The 13,298-nt window shown below is 46.7% G+C and overlaps 1 protein-coding gene across 2 annotated transcripts in view; it reads left to right on the plus strand.

Annotated features, from left to right (window-relative positions):
* Nucleotides 1–327: 327 nt before the first annotated feature.
* Nucleotides 328–13,298, plus strand: part of TSHZ3 (teashirt zinc finger homeobox 3) — a 69,022-nt gene continuing 56,051 nt past the window's right edge. Inside the window, exon 1 of one of the 2 annotated variants that reach the window (XM_081505845.1) lies at nt 328–548. Coding sequence is in view for 1 of the 2 variants with exons in the window: in XM_081505843.1 (XP_081361969.1) it covers nt 509–548 (40 nt within the window). In the remaining variant the exon portion in view is untranslated. The remainder of the gene's footprint in view (nt 549–13,298) is intronic. The other variant, XM_081505843.1, reaches the window with a different exon arrangement.

The raw sequence follows: 13,298 nt of genomic DNA on the forward strand, positions 1-13,298 counted from the left end.
TCTCCTCCCACCCCTCTGCCCATCTTCTCCCCCCGCTCCCCGCCCCCCGGCCCCGAACCCCGCGCACCTCGTCTGGGGACGGGGCGGGGGGGGGGGCAGGGCTGCCGCTCCTCCCCGCCCCTCCTCCTCCGGCCTCTGGAGCGATTTGTCAAACTTCCCATTCCGCCGGCAGCGCGGTCCTCCTCCTCCTCCTCCTCCTTCACCACCTCCTCCTCCTCTGCCTCCTCCTCCCCCCGCGCTCCTCCCTCCCCGCGCCTCCCTCGCCCGCCCTCCTTCTTCCCTCCGCACGTTCGGGGATCGCGGCGGAGCGCGGAGCGGGGGGGACGCGGAGAGCCGGGGCGCAGCAGCATCCTGCGGGCGGCCGCTCTCCGGGGGGGAGGCTGAGAGCCGGCCCGCCTCGCCCCCCCGCGGGCCCGCCGCCCCTCCCTCCCTCCCTCCCTCTCAGCCCGGCAGCGGCGGCGGCGGCGGCGGCGGCGGCGGCGGCAGTGGCAGTCGCCGGAGGAGCATCATGCCGAGGAGGAAGCAGCAGGCGCCCCGGCGCGCAGCAGGTACGAGCCGCTTCCCCTTCCTCCTCTTCTCCGCCTCCTCTTCCTCTCCTCGCCCCGCGTCTCCAGCCGGCGGCGACCCCGCTCCTTGCCCCGCTCCTCGCCCCTCTCGCTCCGGCCACGCAGAGTAACTCCGGGGCGCCGGGCTTGCTCACCGCTCTCCTGTCTGGTGCGTGCGCCCGCCTCGCGGACCGGCGCCCCCCGGACGCCCCGCTGCGCTCTGCCGCCGCCCCCCGCCCCCCTTCCCGCTCGCACCCACTTCGGGAACCGCGCTCGCCCGAGGCGAACTGAGCGGGGCTGAGTCCCTGCCTCTTCTGCTCCCCGCCTGGCCGCCCAGCGGGGTGGAAAGGAGCCCTCTTCTGTCTCTTTCTGTGGGGGGCGGGCGGGGTCACCTGAGTTCCCCGGGACACCTTCTGTGTCCTCCCGCGGCCGCCCGGCGGAGGACTGCCGGGTGTCGGCCGAGCGAAAGAGAGCGAACGAGTGAGCGAGCGGGTCCCTTTGGCCACCTTACTGCTAATCCGATTGATTCTTCATTTATTGGGCCCAAACCGGGCACAGCGGTGGAAACCAGAGCGCACAGGGTCTGGGTATTGTCAGATGACTGTCAAGTCGATGTTAGATGCTGGCGTTCTCTTTACCCTGGTTTGTTTTCGCTCACCCCCACCTTCTCCTTCTACTGCTTCTCCCACCCTCATTTCCTCCTAGCACTTAGTTCTGGGACGTATCTGAGTACTTTCTTCGCCGCCCCCCGCGCCCCCCCCCGCTCCTTTTTTTGCTTTTTTCTTTTTTTTTTTTCCAGGAGTGTCAACTCCTGTTAAGACTGAGCCGATTTTTCTTTTTTTCTTTTCTGGAAAAAGCATCATTGAAAGCAAAACAAAACCCACACACATAACATTATTTTGCAATAATGTCAGTTGGGGGCATGTTGCTTGGAAGAAGGGTTTCTGGCCCTTTGCCACCCTTGATTTGATGACTGATTGATCGCCCGTCATGCTGCTGCCTTTGATCTATTCATTCCCAATAAACATCAATAAATCACTCGAAATAGTGAGGCCAAGCTCTGTGACGTCACTCAGGCCCTGTCAGTGCAACTTCTGGGATTTTGGGAGGACTGCTGAGAGGACCACATATGGATGGGATGTATTTTGATATGAGTAACACTCAGATGTGCAGAGGTTCAGACGCTGCCTGAAGGGGAGGGTTAAGTGGAGGTTCATTTCTTTTTTTCTTCTCTTCCTTTCTTTTCTGTTCTTTTCTTTTTGTGGAAGAAGGGAGGACAGGGAGAAGGGTCAGGGCTTTGCCTGGCGCCCTTCTTGGATGAAGGCATTGTACCCGTGCCGCCGGTGAGTGCCTGTAGTAGCAGTGGGGATGATGGTGATGGTCATTTCCATGGCCTCAGCCGGCATTGCCAGTGGAGCTCACACACTGGCTGCACTCTGAACTTGAGTCTTCTCACACAGGGTCACAGAGAGAGAACGCTGTTCTTTCTTCTCGCAGAAATGTACTGTCCTGTTAGTGTCCTAAGGAAATTGTAGAAGAAAACAGGCTTGGTTTGGGGCATATGTTGCCGATTTAGCTGTCTGTCCTCAGAGTTACCTAAATTTAGAAAGTTTGAAAATCACAGTCGTGGTTGTAGGGAGGGTGCCACCTCTCAAGTCACCTTCTGGCTGGTGCTTTTTTGCCCATCCCATCTTCTACTTTAAATTCCAAGCTCAAGCAATGAGCTTATCTACTCAAAATAAACTCTCAAAGTTTGGAGGACTCCTTTACAAAGTTGGACAGTAGGAGTGTCTTGGGCTGCTTCCAGTCTTTGAAAATTTTTTTCTTTCCTTTTTGGATGCACATTTGAAGGTATCTCTCTGCCTCAATCAAATGAACCATATGTGATTACATCTTTACATTTGGTTTAGAGCCCTCTCCGCCGTTGCTTCATCTTTTCTCTTCCACCTTGCCAATCTGAGATTCTTATTTGATAACTTTCTGCTAAAAATATTAGAGGAGGAGGAGGAGGATGTATGCTGTTGGTTTTATTTTCTTTTAAAGCAACCTGTTCACTAACCTTTTTGCACCTTTTAAAAATGCCAGCCAGGAAATCTCAGGTCAGTTAAGAAATATTCATTATATAAAAACTTGACTGCACGACTAATAGGAGCTGGAAGAATGGTTTTGCTCTATCAAAATGACCCGTCAAAACGACTTTGTTTCATATTTGATTTAATTGTCTCTCTCCTGACAGGCACATTCATCAATAGCTTAATGGTCAATCAGAAGTTGGCAGCGTGAGTGCTTTTTTTCTTTCCCATACCCTGGTTTTGGATTTACTTTATCAGAATGCCTCTGCCTAATGGACGTGTGGAGGAGGGGGTGGGGAATGTCTGAAGGTCTACTTATTTAAGGAGAGTGGAGGAATAAAAAAAACCTTCCACATCCAGGCTGGTGATAAGTATGCACAGGCCAGTCTGTGTGCTGTGTGAGTTTGTTTGTTTGTTTGTTTGTTTGGATGGGCAAGAAACTTCCCATTTTTCTTTTTTTTCTCCTTTTTCAGTTCTCACAGCTGCAAGTTATAAGGTTCATGCCTGCTTTTGTGGCATACTGGGAGTGATGACAAATTGATTGCTTTGTACTGATAGAGAGAGAGAGTGGGAAAAAGAAAGATGTCTGCTGATTGGTAACTGGAAATCCAGTCCCAGCAACCTTGAGAAGACTGGAGAATTTTTTTCCCCCTCCAAACTGAAAGGTCCGCTCAGCCATAAAAAAAGAAAAGTTGTTTTGCCAGCTTCATTAGTGTTCACCTAATTAGCTGTAAACCTGATGGATTCCTGACAGCTTTAATGATTGGAGATGACAAGCTCGACGCAGTGTCATCCCGCAGAATTAGGTTTGCAGCTAGTTTGATGTAATCAAGTTGATATTACACAGTCCTGGCTGCCTTTAGTTGTGCATTAACTCAATTTTCTGCTGCAGGTGACAAATGGGCTTTGGTACCTGGATAATCATGTCATAGGAATTAGGGCCCTTTTAATGGTCTGGGGTAGAATAACAACCACAAAGGGCTGAGAGCTGGGGAGAGTGTGCAGACGTAGCACACAGGTGCACACAGTTTTTACATCTAGGCCAAATGTAGTGCTGCTCTCCAGAAGGCCAAAGCAGGCTCCAAGAATCCCTGAAAAGACGTATTTCTGCACTTTAGGATTTTCTCTTTTTGATAGAAATTATGCATGGCTGAGTGTCTTTTCTCAAAGGGAAGAGAGAAATTTCTTCACCTGCCAAAGAGAAACCTGGGCAGGAGTTTCCTTTCTCCAGGCATGTAATTTCAAAGGGCTATACATTTGTGCTGGGCAAATGTCATTACCCGTAGAAGCTCAGAGAGCAGCGGGGCAACAGAGGCCAGTGTCCTTCAGGCAAAATGATCATTTTCTCTCTCTCCTATGTGTAGTGTTTGTTTTTCAGTAAGTATTTTTTTTTTTGAAAATAGCAGAAAAGTAGTTCGAGCACTACTTAAGAGCAGATCATGTTTTATTCTTTCCTATTCATTCTCTGGAAGGAAGTGTAAAATCTTAATAAGCCCTTGCCTAAACTGCCCCCCACCACCACCCCCAGCCACAAAAAAAAAAAAAAAAAAACGAAAGAAAATCCAACGAACAAGAACTTGTCATTGACCTTTTGAATCTTATTTGGTGAAAGAGAACAACCGTCCATGGAGTTCTTAGGCAGTTGTATTGCAAAGGTAAACCTTCAAGTGTCTTGGCTTTTGTCAAAGTGGCTTGGACCCCTTAGGACCTGCTGGAGTAACAAATCACTGCGGGCATCAAGGAACAGGTTGAGCTTGTGGTGGCACGGCCTGGGGGTTTTACTTTGTGGGTAGACATGGGCAAACTAGAAGATGGCACACCTGGTGAGGGCCACGTACCACCATCCTAACCTTCCTAAGTCTTGTCCACGTATCAGGCAGCTCTGGAGAGGAGTTTTTCCTCTTGGAAGCACATGGATCATTCAGGAAGGCATTTCGGCCTCAGCTTTGGGAATTCATTTGCTCTCAAAAACCTGCCACACATCTCTCCTTTGGACAGACATTCTACCCGGTAGCAAGGTGACAAAATGACTGTTTTTGGTCACTCTGTGATTCTCCCTACCCCCTTTTCCTACAAAATGAAAGGAACAATGTAAATTTTGAAAAAGAGAAATTAAGAAGCTGAAGGAGAGAAACAAAGAGGGTAGGAGCCAAGGCCATTCCCCTGGACATCCACGTAGGGGAGAGAAGCTTCCAGAATTGGCTGCTGTGCCCCCATTATCTTGACAACTGTCAGTTAGAGCTTCAGTGCTCTCCAGGGCCACCCTTGATTGTGAGCGGTTGATGTTGTCATTTTGTTCCCAGTTTTGCCTTGAGCACGCTCGTCAGCGGGAGCCAGGTAGTCAATAACTGATGTATCAGCAGTTATTCCCCAAATTGCCTCACAAGTCTGCATTTTCCCTCTTTTTTTTTTACTAAAGATTGTTTTGTAAAGTGATTAGAATGAAAGGTGACTGCTCAGGGCCAGGGGAAATGCTGTGAAACCCAGGTGAGTTCCCAGAATGAAAACCCCTGTTTCCCCACCCTCCACTTCTGGGATTCTGGAAGGGGAAGGATCACCTTCTGGAGGGCGAAGTGCCTGGCCCTTTTCGGGGTGGGGAGGGTGGTGGTGAACAGGGCTGTGCTTTCCTTTTTCCTGGCATCTGGCAGAGCCAGGCTGGGGCTAGGGCTGTGGATGCAGGCAGGGAAGGAGCAGGGAGAGGATGGGAGTCCTGGTTCGGGTGCCCCACAGCCATGTTTAATAACAGGAACAGGCCAGTTATGCCGAGCGCAGTTTGTGAGGCTTTCCTGCTGGCCCATTTTTGTTCCTGCCTATCACTGGACAAACTATAAAAATAGCTTTAGTCTTGTAGTAAAAAAAAAAAAAAAAAGGGAGGGTGTGTGTCTACTTTCTGTGTTTGTGTGCAGCCAGCCCAGGTTGGGAGGCCTTTCAGAGAAGCTGTTTTGTAACATCCCTGTAGCCTCACCCTGCAGCCTGTGTGGGAAACAGGACAGAACATAATGGTGCTATCACCCTGGACCTTCTCAGGTGTTCAGTGTGTGTGTGTGTGTGTGTGTGTTCTAGTTATGTTCCAAATTGCGGTTTCCCTGTCTAAAGTTAAAAAATGAAAGGTGAATACAATATATTGTATTTGGTAACAATGATATGGACTGGTACATCGAGACAGATAATGTTCACTTGTAATTAGACTCAATAGACAGGCAGTCATTTTTAAATTCTTTTGACACATGCATAAAATAGTCATATAATAAGATAAGGTGACAATTTTATGTTAGGTTGATAAAGTGTCCTGATACATGCGTTTAAATGTCTGTAAGCCTTAAAAAAAAATTCAGACAGATTAATTCTAGTTTCCAGTATTTGCAGTTAGTCATTAAATTAATTTTCAAATCCTACTAAACAATGGCTATGAATATGGTTGTTTTTTTTTTTTCTTTCTTTCTGGAGTCTTATACCTGAATTGTAAGGAATGGATACATAGATTTGGTAGCTTTCTCTAATTTTTCAACATTTGTAAACATTGATGTTAGACATGGGTGTAAAAATTCAGGTTACTGTTTGTGACTAGAAAGATGCTATACAGTTTTGGAAGCTGAGAAAAAACACCAGTAATAGAACATAATCTTCTTATGACCACTTGCCTGAACAACTGTCATACTCCACATTTAGGAATCTTTATTAGAAAGATTACATAGTGTCCTTGACCAAATATTGAATATTTTATAAGCCCCATTTAAAAAAGAAGACATTTTGAGCACATACACTTGATTGGATCAGCACTTAGATTCTTGGGCTTAATTACTTTCAATTTTGTAAATTATTTTAGTATTTCAACAAGAGTGGCCCAAGAGACATATGGGGCAGGGGGAGCATTTCTCTAAAGGTCATGTTACCTGGACTTTTTGACCCTCTCCTTACCTTATTTTCTCAAATGTGCTAAGGTGTGGCTCTTGAAGAATAATTTAAATTTGTTTGGGCTTAATGATAAATTATTAATTCATACTGTCAGGACACATGTTATTAATTATGACTGTGTTTTCTTCATCCAGAACAGCTGTTGGGGAAACAGTGTAAGTTCAGATTGTCTTCTAGGGGGAGGGAGCCAAAGCAAGGAACTTACCAACTCCTTGTCATCATCTTCCTGATTCCCTTGCTTTGGGAATAAAGGATTGCAGGGGGCGGAGTGAATGGGGAGAGAGAAACTACTAATTCTGAGCCAAGATGGGTACTAGCAAATGCTCATTCATGTACCTTTTTACAGAGCAAGCCCAACTCCCAATGCTCTGAGTCCAGGTGGGATTCTCAATGGTACCTGCTGCCTTCCTCAGTCTGGCTTCCATTCCACCAGTGTCTCTTGTGTTCATCTTTCTCTTGGGTAGACCAGAAGGTCACATTTGCAAGTTTATAGTAGCAGAAAGCAAACTACTCTGAAAGCCTGTTTGTCCCCCAAACTGGAACCCATCCCTTGGAGAGTAAAGGGCTGTTTGGTAATATACATGAAATGACTCCAATTCATTTACTTTTGATTTTCCATCCCCATCATTAAATCTAGTCCTATGTATTCAGTTTCCTGAGTTCTTTGAGAAATGCATGTTGCATAAAATAGGCAATTTTTAATGAACAATTTAATGTAAATGGGTTTTGAATTTAAATTAATATTAATGAAGCCTTGAGTGAATTTATTTTGCATACGTAAAGACTTGTAAGTCTTTCACCCATGTGCTTTCTCCTTTATGTAGTAACATTGGTTGGGTGGATTAACCAGCACCTTTTAAAGATTTATACTTAAAAAATGAAATTGATTTTACATGTCCAATAGCACCAATATATTATTAGGCAAAAGTGTTACTTAATTTAAAGAAAATAAACCTCATTTTCCAATTAAAACTCTCCCTCTCCATCGTCCTGAAAGCTGCTGTTGGTTTGGCGTTCCTGCCGGGGAAAATACACACCAACAATAGTTAGTTACTACAATCAAGATGTTTTCTTTCTTTGCCTTACCTCTAATGCATTATGTATCCCAGGATGATGGGAAGTTCTGTAATTAATTCTGTTAGATGTAATTGCTATAATCACTTTGATGTTACACATAATAAAGGTAATATGGTAAGCACATAAAAAATATAAACACCTTATTGTAACACTCCTGCTAAAATTCCTTCTCGTCAAGTCTGGTTTATAGACGAGTGTTCTCAACTCTTTTCGGTCATAGGTGACAATTTATCTGAGATGTGTTCACTGATATTCCAAAGGAAAGTCAGTGATTGGCGAGGATGGGCCTTGGCTTGAAGGGGTCTCCAGGCTGGTTGCCTAGGAATCTTAATTCCCCTTTCCTTAAAGACGTGGCTAATGAAGAAAAGGTGACCATTAACTTCTGGAAAGGTGAGAGGTTAACACTTAGGCGGGCCTATGGAATGAAGTAAGAAATGTAGGAATGGAAGAAGAGCTCAGAGAAGAGTGATAGTAGAGATTTCAGATCAGAGGGGATGTTGTTCTATAGGTTTTCTTATCCTCATGGTGTGGGATTATGGAAAGTGCCGTGTGTGTATGAGAGAGAGAGAGAGAGAGAGAGAGAGAAAGAGACAGATAGACAGAGAATATAGGAGCATGTGCTTATGGGTAACAAGAAAAAGCCACCTTTCTGTAACAGTGCAATAAGGGAAATTAGCACACTATACATGCTTTATTATTATTACTACTACTACTGTTATACACCTTTCATGGGGCATCTGAGGACTGTGCCTGACTGTTGCACATCCCACCACAGAGTTGGCCAACGTTGCCTGTTGGACCGAAACATGTGATCTTTTGACGTTTCCACTCCCCTACCCCCCCGCCCCCCACCACACACACACATATCCGTGCACCAACCCTGGATCAAGCCACCATATGACATAAGTTTGCCTGAGACCCTGAGCACACAATTCTTGTGGGATGTTTCCAAACATAAGCAAATTGTTCTTTGCCATCAAAGCTGGCAGGAGGTGGAGGATGTGGTGGGAGAGGAACCTGTTATTTAATTTTCCCCCTGTGGATAACCTGGAGTCACCCTAGCAGGGACATTGACCCCCATCATCAGCTGCGCTCTGTCCTGCGTGCTACAAAGGTCAAGAGGTGTCCTGCCCCGATGTTGGCCTGACGGCTTGAATGTGAATTCTCTGCATTTATATTTTGTTTTTCAGTGTGTTGTAAGGGACTGAGTCTGTAAATCAGCATACGCAGAAACAAAATAAGCCGGAGCGTATGTGTGAGAAGTGGATCCTCTTCTCTGGAGGAAGAGAAAGGTGTTTGCGGACGGTGTTGAGATTCAGTGACAGCAGTGGTTCCCTAGCCTGTGCCCGAGGCCTGGGGAGCGGGTCTGGCCCTGGCTTTCTCAGGCTGGCTGGCTGCAGACCAGGCAGGGAAGTGGGGGTGCTGCAGAAGGCCGCCGGGCAGGGCCTGTCTCCTGGGCACCGGGCCTAGCATCCCGGCCTGCCAAGGTGAGCAGGGGCCGAGGACAGGGTCTGGGGTCCCAGCGTGGACCTGGGCTGCAGTGGGCCAGCCATCAGCTCTCCTGCGGTGACTCCCGGCTGGTTTTGATGGCGAGGATGATAAAAGGTCTGAGAACTCCATAGGCCCCTGTAATCAGGGCCAGCGCTGACATCCTTCTCAAGTTTGACAGCTTCTTCCTTTTCTCTCCTCACCGCCAAGCCTTTCTCAACCGAATTTCCCCCCCGCCCTCCCCTCCCTCCTTGCCCGCCGCCCACCCCTTCCCTCCCTCTCTCCTTTCTGTGTGTGTCTCTCTTGTTTCATGTTCTTGATCAGCCTCAGATGCCGGGAATTATTTTTTTTCGGGTGGGAGGGGGAGTGTTGCTTTAGGTTTGTGGGTTGGGCAGGTGTGAGAGGAAGTCTGTGTGTTTTTTTTTTTTTTTGTACTGTAGGCCTGTTGCTAATTAATGTTCCTCCATAAGATTCTGTCGGAGTTGAGTAATGTTTTTGATCTTTATGCCTGATAACTGCATACTTAATGAGATTTCAAAGCTGTGAGTGCAGCTCCCTACAATTATTGACAGATGCCTTTTCTTTGCCATTGGGTTCAGCTTCATAAATCCTCTTGCCGTAATGAGGTTCAGCAGTGCCACCCTGGCAGTGAGCTAATGAAAGGGGGGAGGGCGAAGCGGCTCTGGGCTGTCTGACACATTTTTTTCCTTTAAAATTTACTATGCAGATGTCAAGCTGCGGACGATTACTTCAAACATGCTAATTTTTATCTTGCTTTTGTGTCAGCCCTTTGCCATGAAAAAAATAAATAAATAAAAGGACTAACCTTACTCCGCTTCATTTCTTTTCCTTTTTTTTTTTCCCCAAAGTCACATTTTTTAATAACCCGTGGTGTGTGACTGCTGGGGACTTTGACACGTGCGTGGCCTTTTGCAGGTATCCAGTGGCAGAACCGCTTTTTTTTTTTTCCTTCCCTTGCCATCCGAAGGGCAGGGGGAGGATAAAGTGTGATTTCCCCAGGCCTCCCATCAGCCTGCCCTAAGTATGCACTTGAAACGTCGGAGAATTCATTTCAGAGTTCTGAAACTAGATCCCGGTGAAGAGCTGCGCCATGCCAAAGAGTCGATTTCCTTTTCAGCGGAGTCATACATCACTGACCCACCCTTCTCTCCTGACAGAATGACATATGTCATTTATCATATGGGCCCCAGCCAGACAACGGGGAGGGGAGGGAAGCCTGGTCCCTGGGATGCAGCCTCTTCGTCCTCCCACTGTACACAGTACCGCTGGCTTGCAGAGAGAGCACTGCTGATTTGGTGAAGGGAGAGGGAGGAGGGAGGAGACGCAGGGGTGAGGGGAGGAGAACCTGCTTCGTATGGATGGCTGGGTGTGTGGCGTGGCAGGCACGAGATTGGCAGAGGCACCGCCGAGGTTATGTTCTTTAATATTATCTGCTAAACCACACTGCTCAGCCTCTGAGGCTCTTCTGACTCCCCCCGCCCCCCGCATTCCTTTTCTCTTTTTTCCCCCCCTTTAGTAGTCAGGGGGGGAAAAAAAGAGCAAGAAGAGCTGACAGGTATCATTCAGCCGCCCTGGCTTGTGAGGGGTGGTATAAATGAATCTCAGGGCTCCTGGCTTCACATGATTCAAACATGCGTTATTGAAGATGGATGTTCCTTAAAAAAAGATTGATGGTGGATGCCGGGCTTAGGGTGCCATTTATCATTTTGAATATTATTTAGACTTGCCGTGTAAACCTGTAACTTGAGAGTTGGACGAGCCGGGGCCGGGTAGGGGCCTGTGTGTGTGTGTGTTTCCATCGATTGGCCTTGGGTTATCATTGCTGCTGACCAGATGCAGTCCCTCCCATTTACAGTATAGAAGACACCCCCCTCCCGTAAAGGAGGGATGGTTTAATTTTGAATAATTTCCAAGGACACAGGGAAAAATGAAGTATCTGTGATTTACACTAACAGGCAACTTCTTTCTCTCTCCCTCTCTCCCTCTCTCTTCCCCGACAGAGGCAGTCACGTACGAAACATTAAAATATAAACAGAGCCGTAGTTACCGAAGCCAGGACCCTTGTCTGATTTTTTTTTTAAACTCTGTGACATGCTTGGAAAAAAAAAAATCTATATCCACAAAGCTTAGCACAATATAACTATTCAAAAAAAAAAATTACCGGTTGGCTTGGTTAGCCGTGTGAGAATGAAGAAACATAGACTTCCACGTCCCAGGAATATTTCAGATAAAAAATGATCTAACCCTACCCCTGCTCCCAGCAGCCTCCCCGCTTTTGTGTCTGCACTGGGTCACCCTCCGGAGGCCCCCTGCAGATCCCGCCCCCCCCTCCTCGCAGGACTGATGTGGACAGCTGTTTCCAGGCCCAGACAGCTAATCCCTCCTGGTTCTTTTGCACCCTGAGCTCTGCTCCAGGACACCCCCACCTACTGGAAGGACTTAGGGACGCAGGCTGGCTCTCCCGGGCCCCCAGCTGCTGGGAAGCATCAATAACGCAGCCATTCCCCGTCCAGCTTTAGAGGCCTGCTGCCGGCTTCCCGGTGGAAAAAAGGAAACAGAAAGTGCTGGCCTTCCTGCTCGACTCCTCCAGCAGGAGAGCCCCAATAGAGCAAATGTAATTGTCAGGCATTCTATTAAATATGTGACTTTATTTGGGTCTGCTAATTAAATTTAGGGCTTCTTGTATGACTTATCGTGTGGACATTAATTTGAAAAAATGATGGGACAGAAAGTTAGACCGGGGTCGTTTTTTATCTAAAGAAATGAGAATCGAGAATTTGTGGAAGGGCTGAATGTTCATATCTTGCTGCTGCTTGGACAAACTTTTTCCTGAGGTGTTAAAAAGCCTGCATTTCCTGTGAATAGGAAAGAAATGAGAATGTGGTATATTCACTCACCAACTCCAGGCAACTTTGTGTGTGTGTGTCTGTTTATTTTGAAATAACTTTATTAGCAGCCCGACACTATGCACAGGCTGACTTAGGAGTCACTTTTGGTGTTGTCCAGCTGCTGCCAAAAATCGGGTGGAATCAGATATATATCCTTTGTTGGTGTCTGGAATCACATCTGACTATAGAAAGATGATATTGTTTCTTGCCGAGACTTCAAGGAGGAAAGCAGAACTTTGATCCTTTGCCCTTGCACTTGGGCAGTGTTGGAGGTAATTGGAGTACAAGTGCCAATTTGCAGGAACAATTGTAAACACCTTTGATACAAATGGCATCATCCCATTTTTACTGATTAGAAAAACTTTGCTATTAAGAGGTGCAAAGTCCATTTCAGGTGTAATTGGTAAGGAACTGAGTGCACTCACGGGAAGAAACCTTGTTTTGTTTTTTGTTCGCTTTTCTTCTTATCCCCTTTTCTCAGTTTTATGGCTGGAGACATGATTTATTGCAGCCATCCATCTTGGGGGCTCATCCATCACACCCGGGTTGCTAGGAGATTGTGGCAGCAGCTGTTTGCTCTGAATCAGACAGAAAAGTTGTCAATCATCAAAGGCAGGTGAATAGCATTAGAAACACGCTATTGTCAGACGGAATAATTAATCAAAGAGAGAAAAGATAATTAAAAAGATATGACCCTTGCAAGTACTTGCTCTGGGTTGCCTGGAAAAAAAAAAAAAAGAAAGAAAGAAAGAAAAACTGCCTGGTCTTTTCTAGACACTTAAGCAGCTGAGGGCTGATAAAATATGCACTCTGCAGTGCATAGTTTTTAATTAATTGAAAAAGGTTCAACATTCAAAGACGATGCTGGAGAAAAGTCCGATTATGAGCAGAAGTAATATTTATTGTTTGCATGAAGGGCTTGACACACAGTTCTAACTTTCTGTCACAAATCTCTGGCTTCCTTAGCTGGAGGAGTCATGGGCTGGGGTCTTCAGGTAGTCTTCCAGTATCTTTCCTTTAAGCTCCCCTAGTTGTCATGCTGGGCCATTCAGGAGAGCCTGAGACCTGAGAACTGAGTGGAAGGCAAACTGGACCACAAGCCACTCCACAGTTTCGGTGGGTCTAGAACAAATGAATTCCTTAGATCACAAGTTTTATTTATTTTTTTTAAGTTAAGATGGGAGACTTGCAAAGCATGCCATGAAGTCCACCTTCAGGGTCCACTGAGAGAGAACACTGTATCACTTCACTCACCTGGGAACGTGCTCCAGGTCCCGAAGGGAAACTTGTAA

Source organism: Giraffa tippelskirchi, chromosome 7 (assembly GCF_054371585.1).
Source record: "Giraffa tippelskirchi isolate mGirTip1 chromosome 7, T2T-mGirTip1v1.2.pri, whole genome shotgun sequence".
Taxonomy (NCBI): Eukaryota; Metazoa; Chordata; class Mammalia; order Artiodactyla; family Giraffidae; genus Giraffa; species Giraffa tippelskirchi.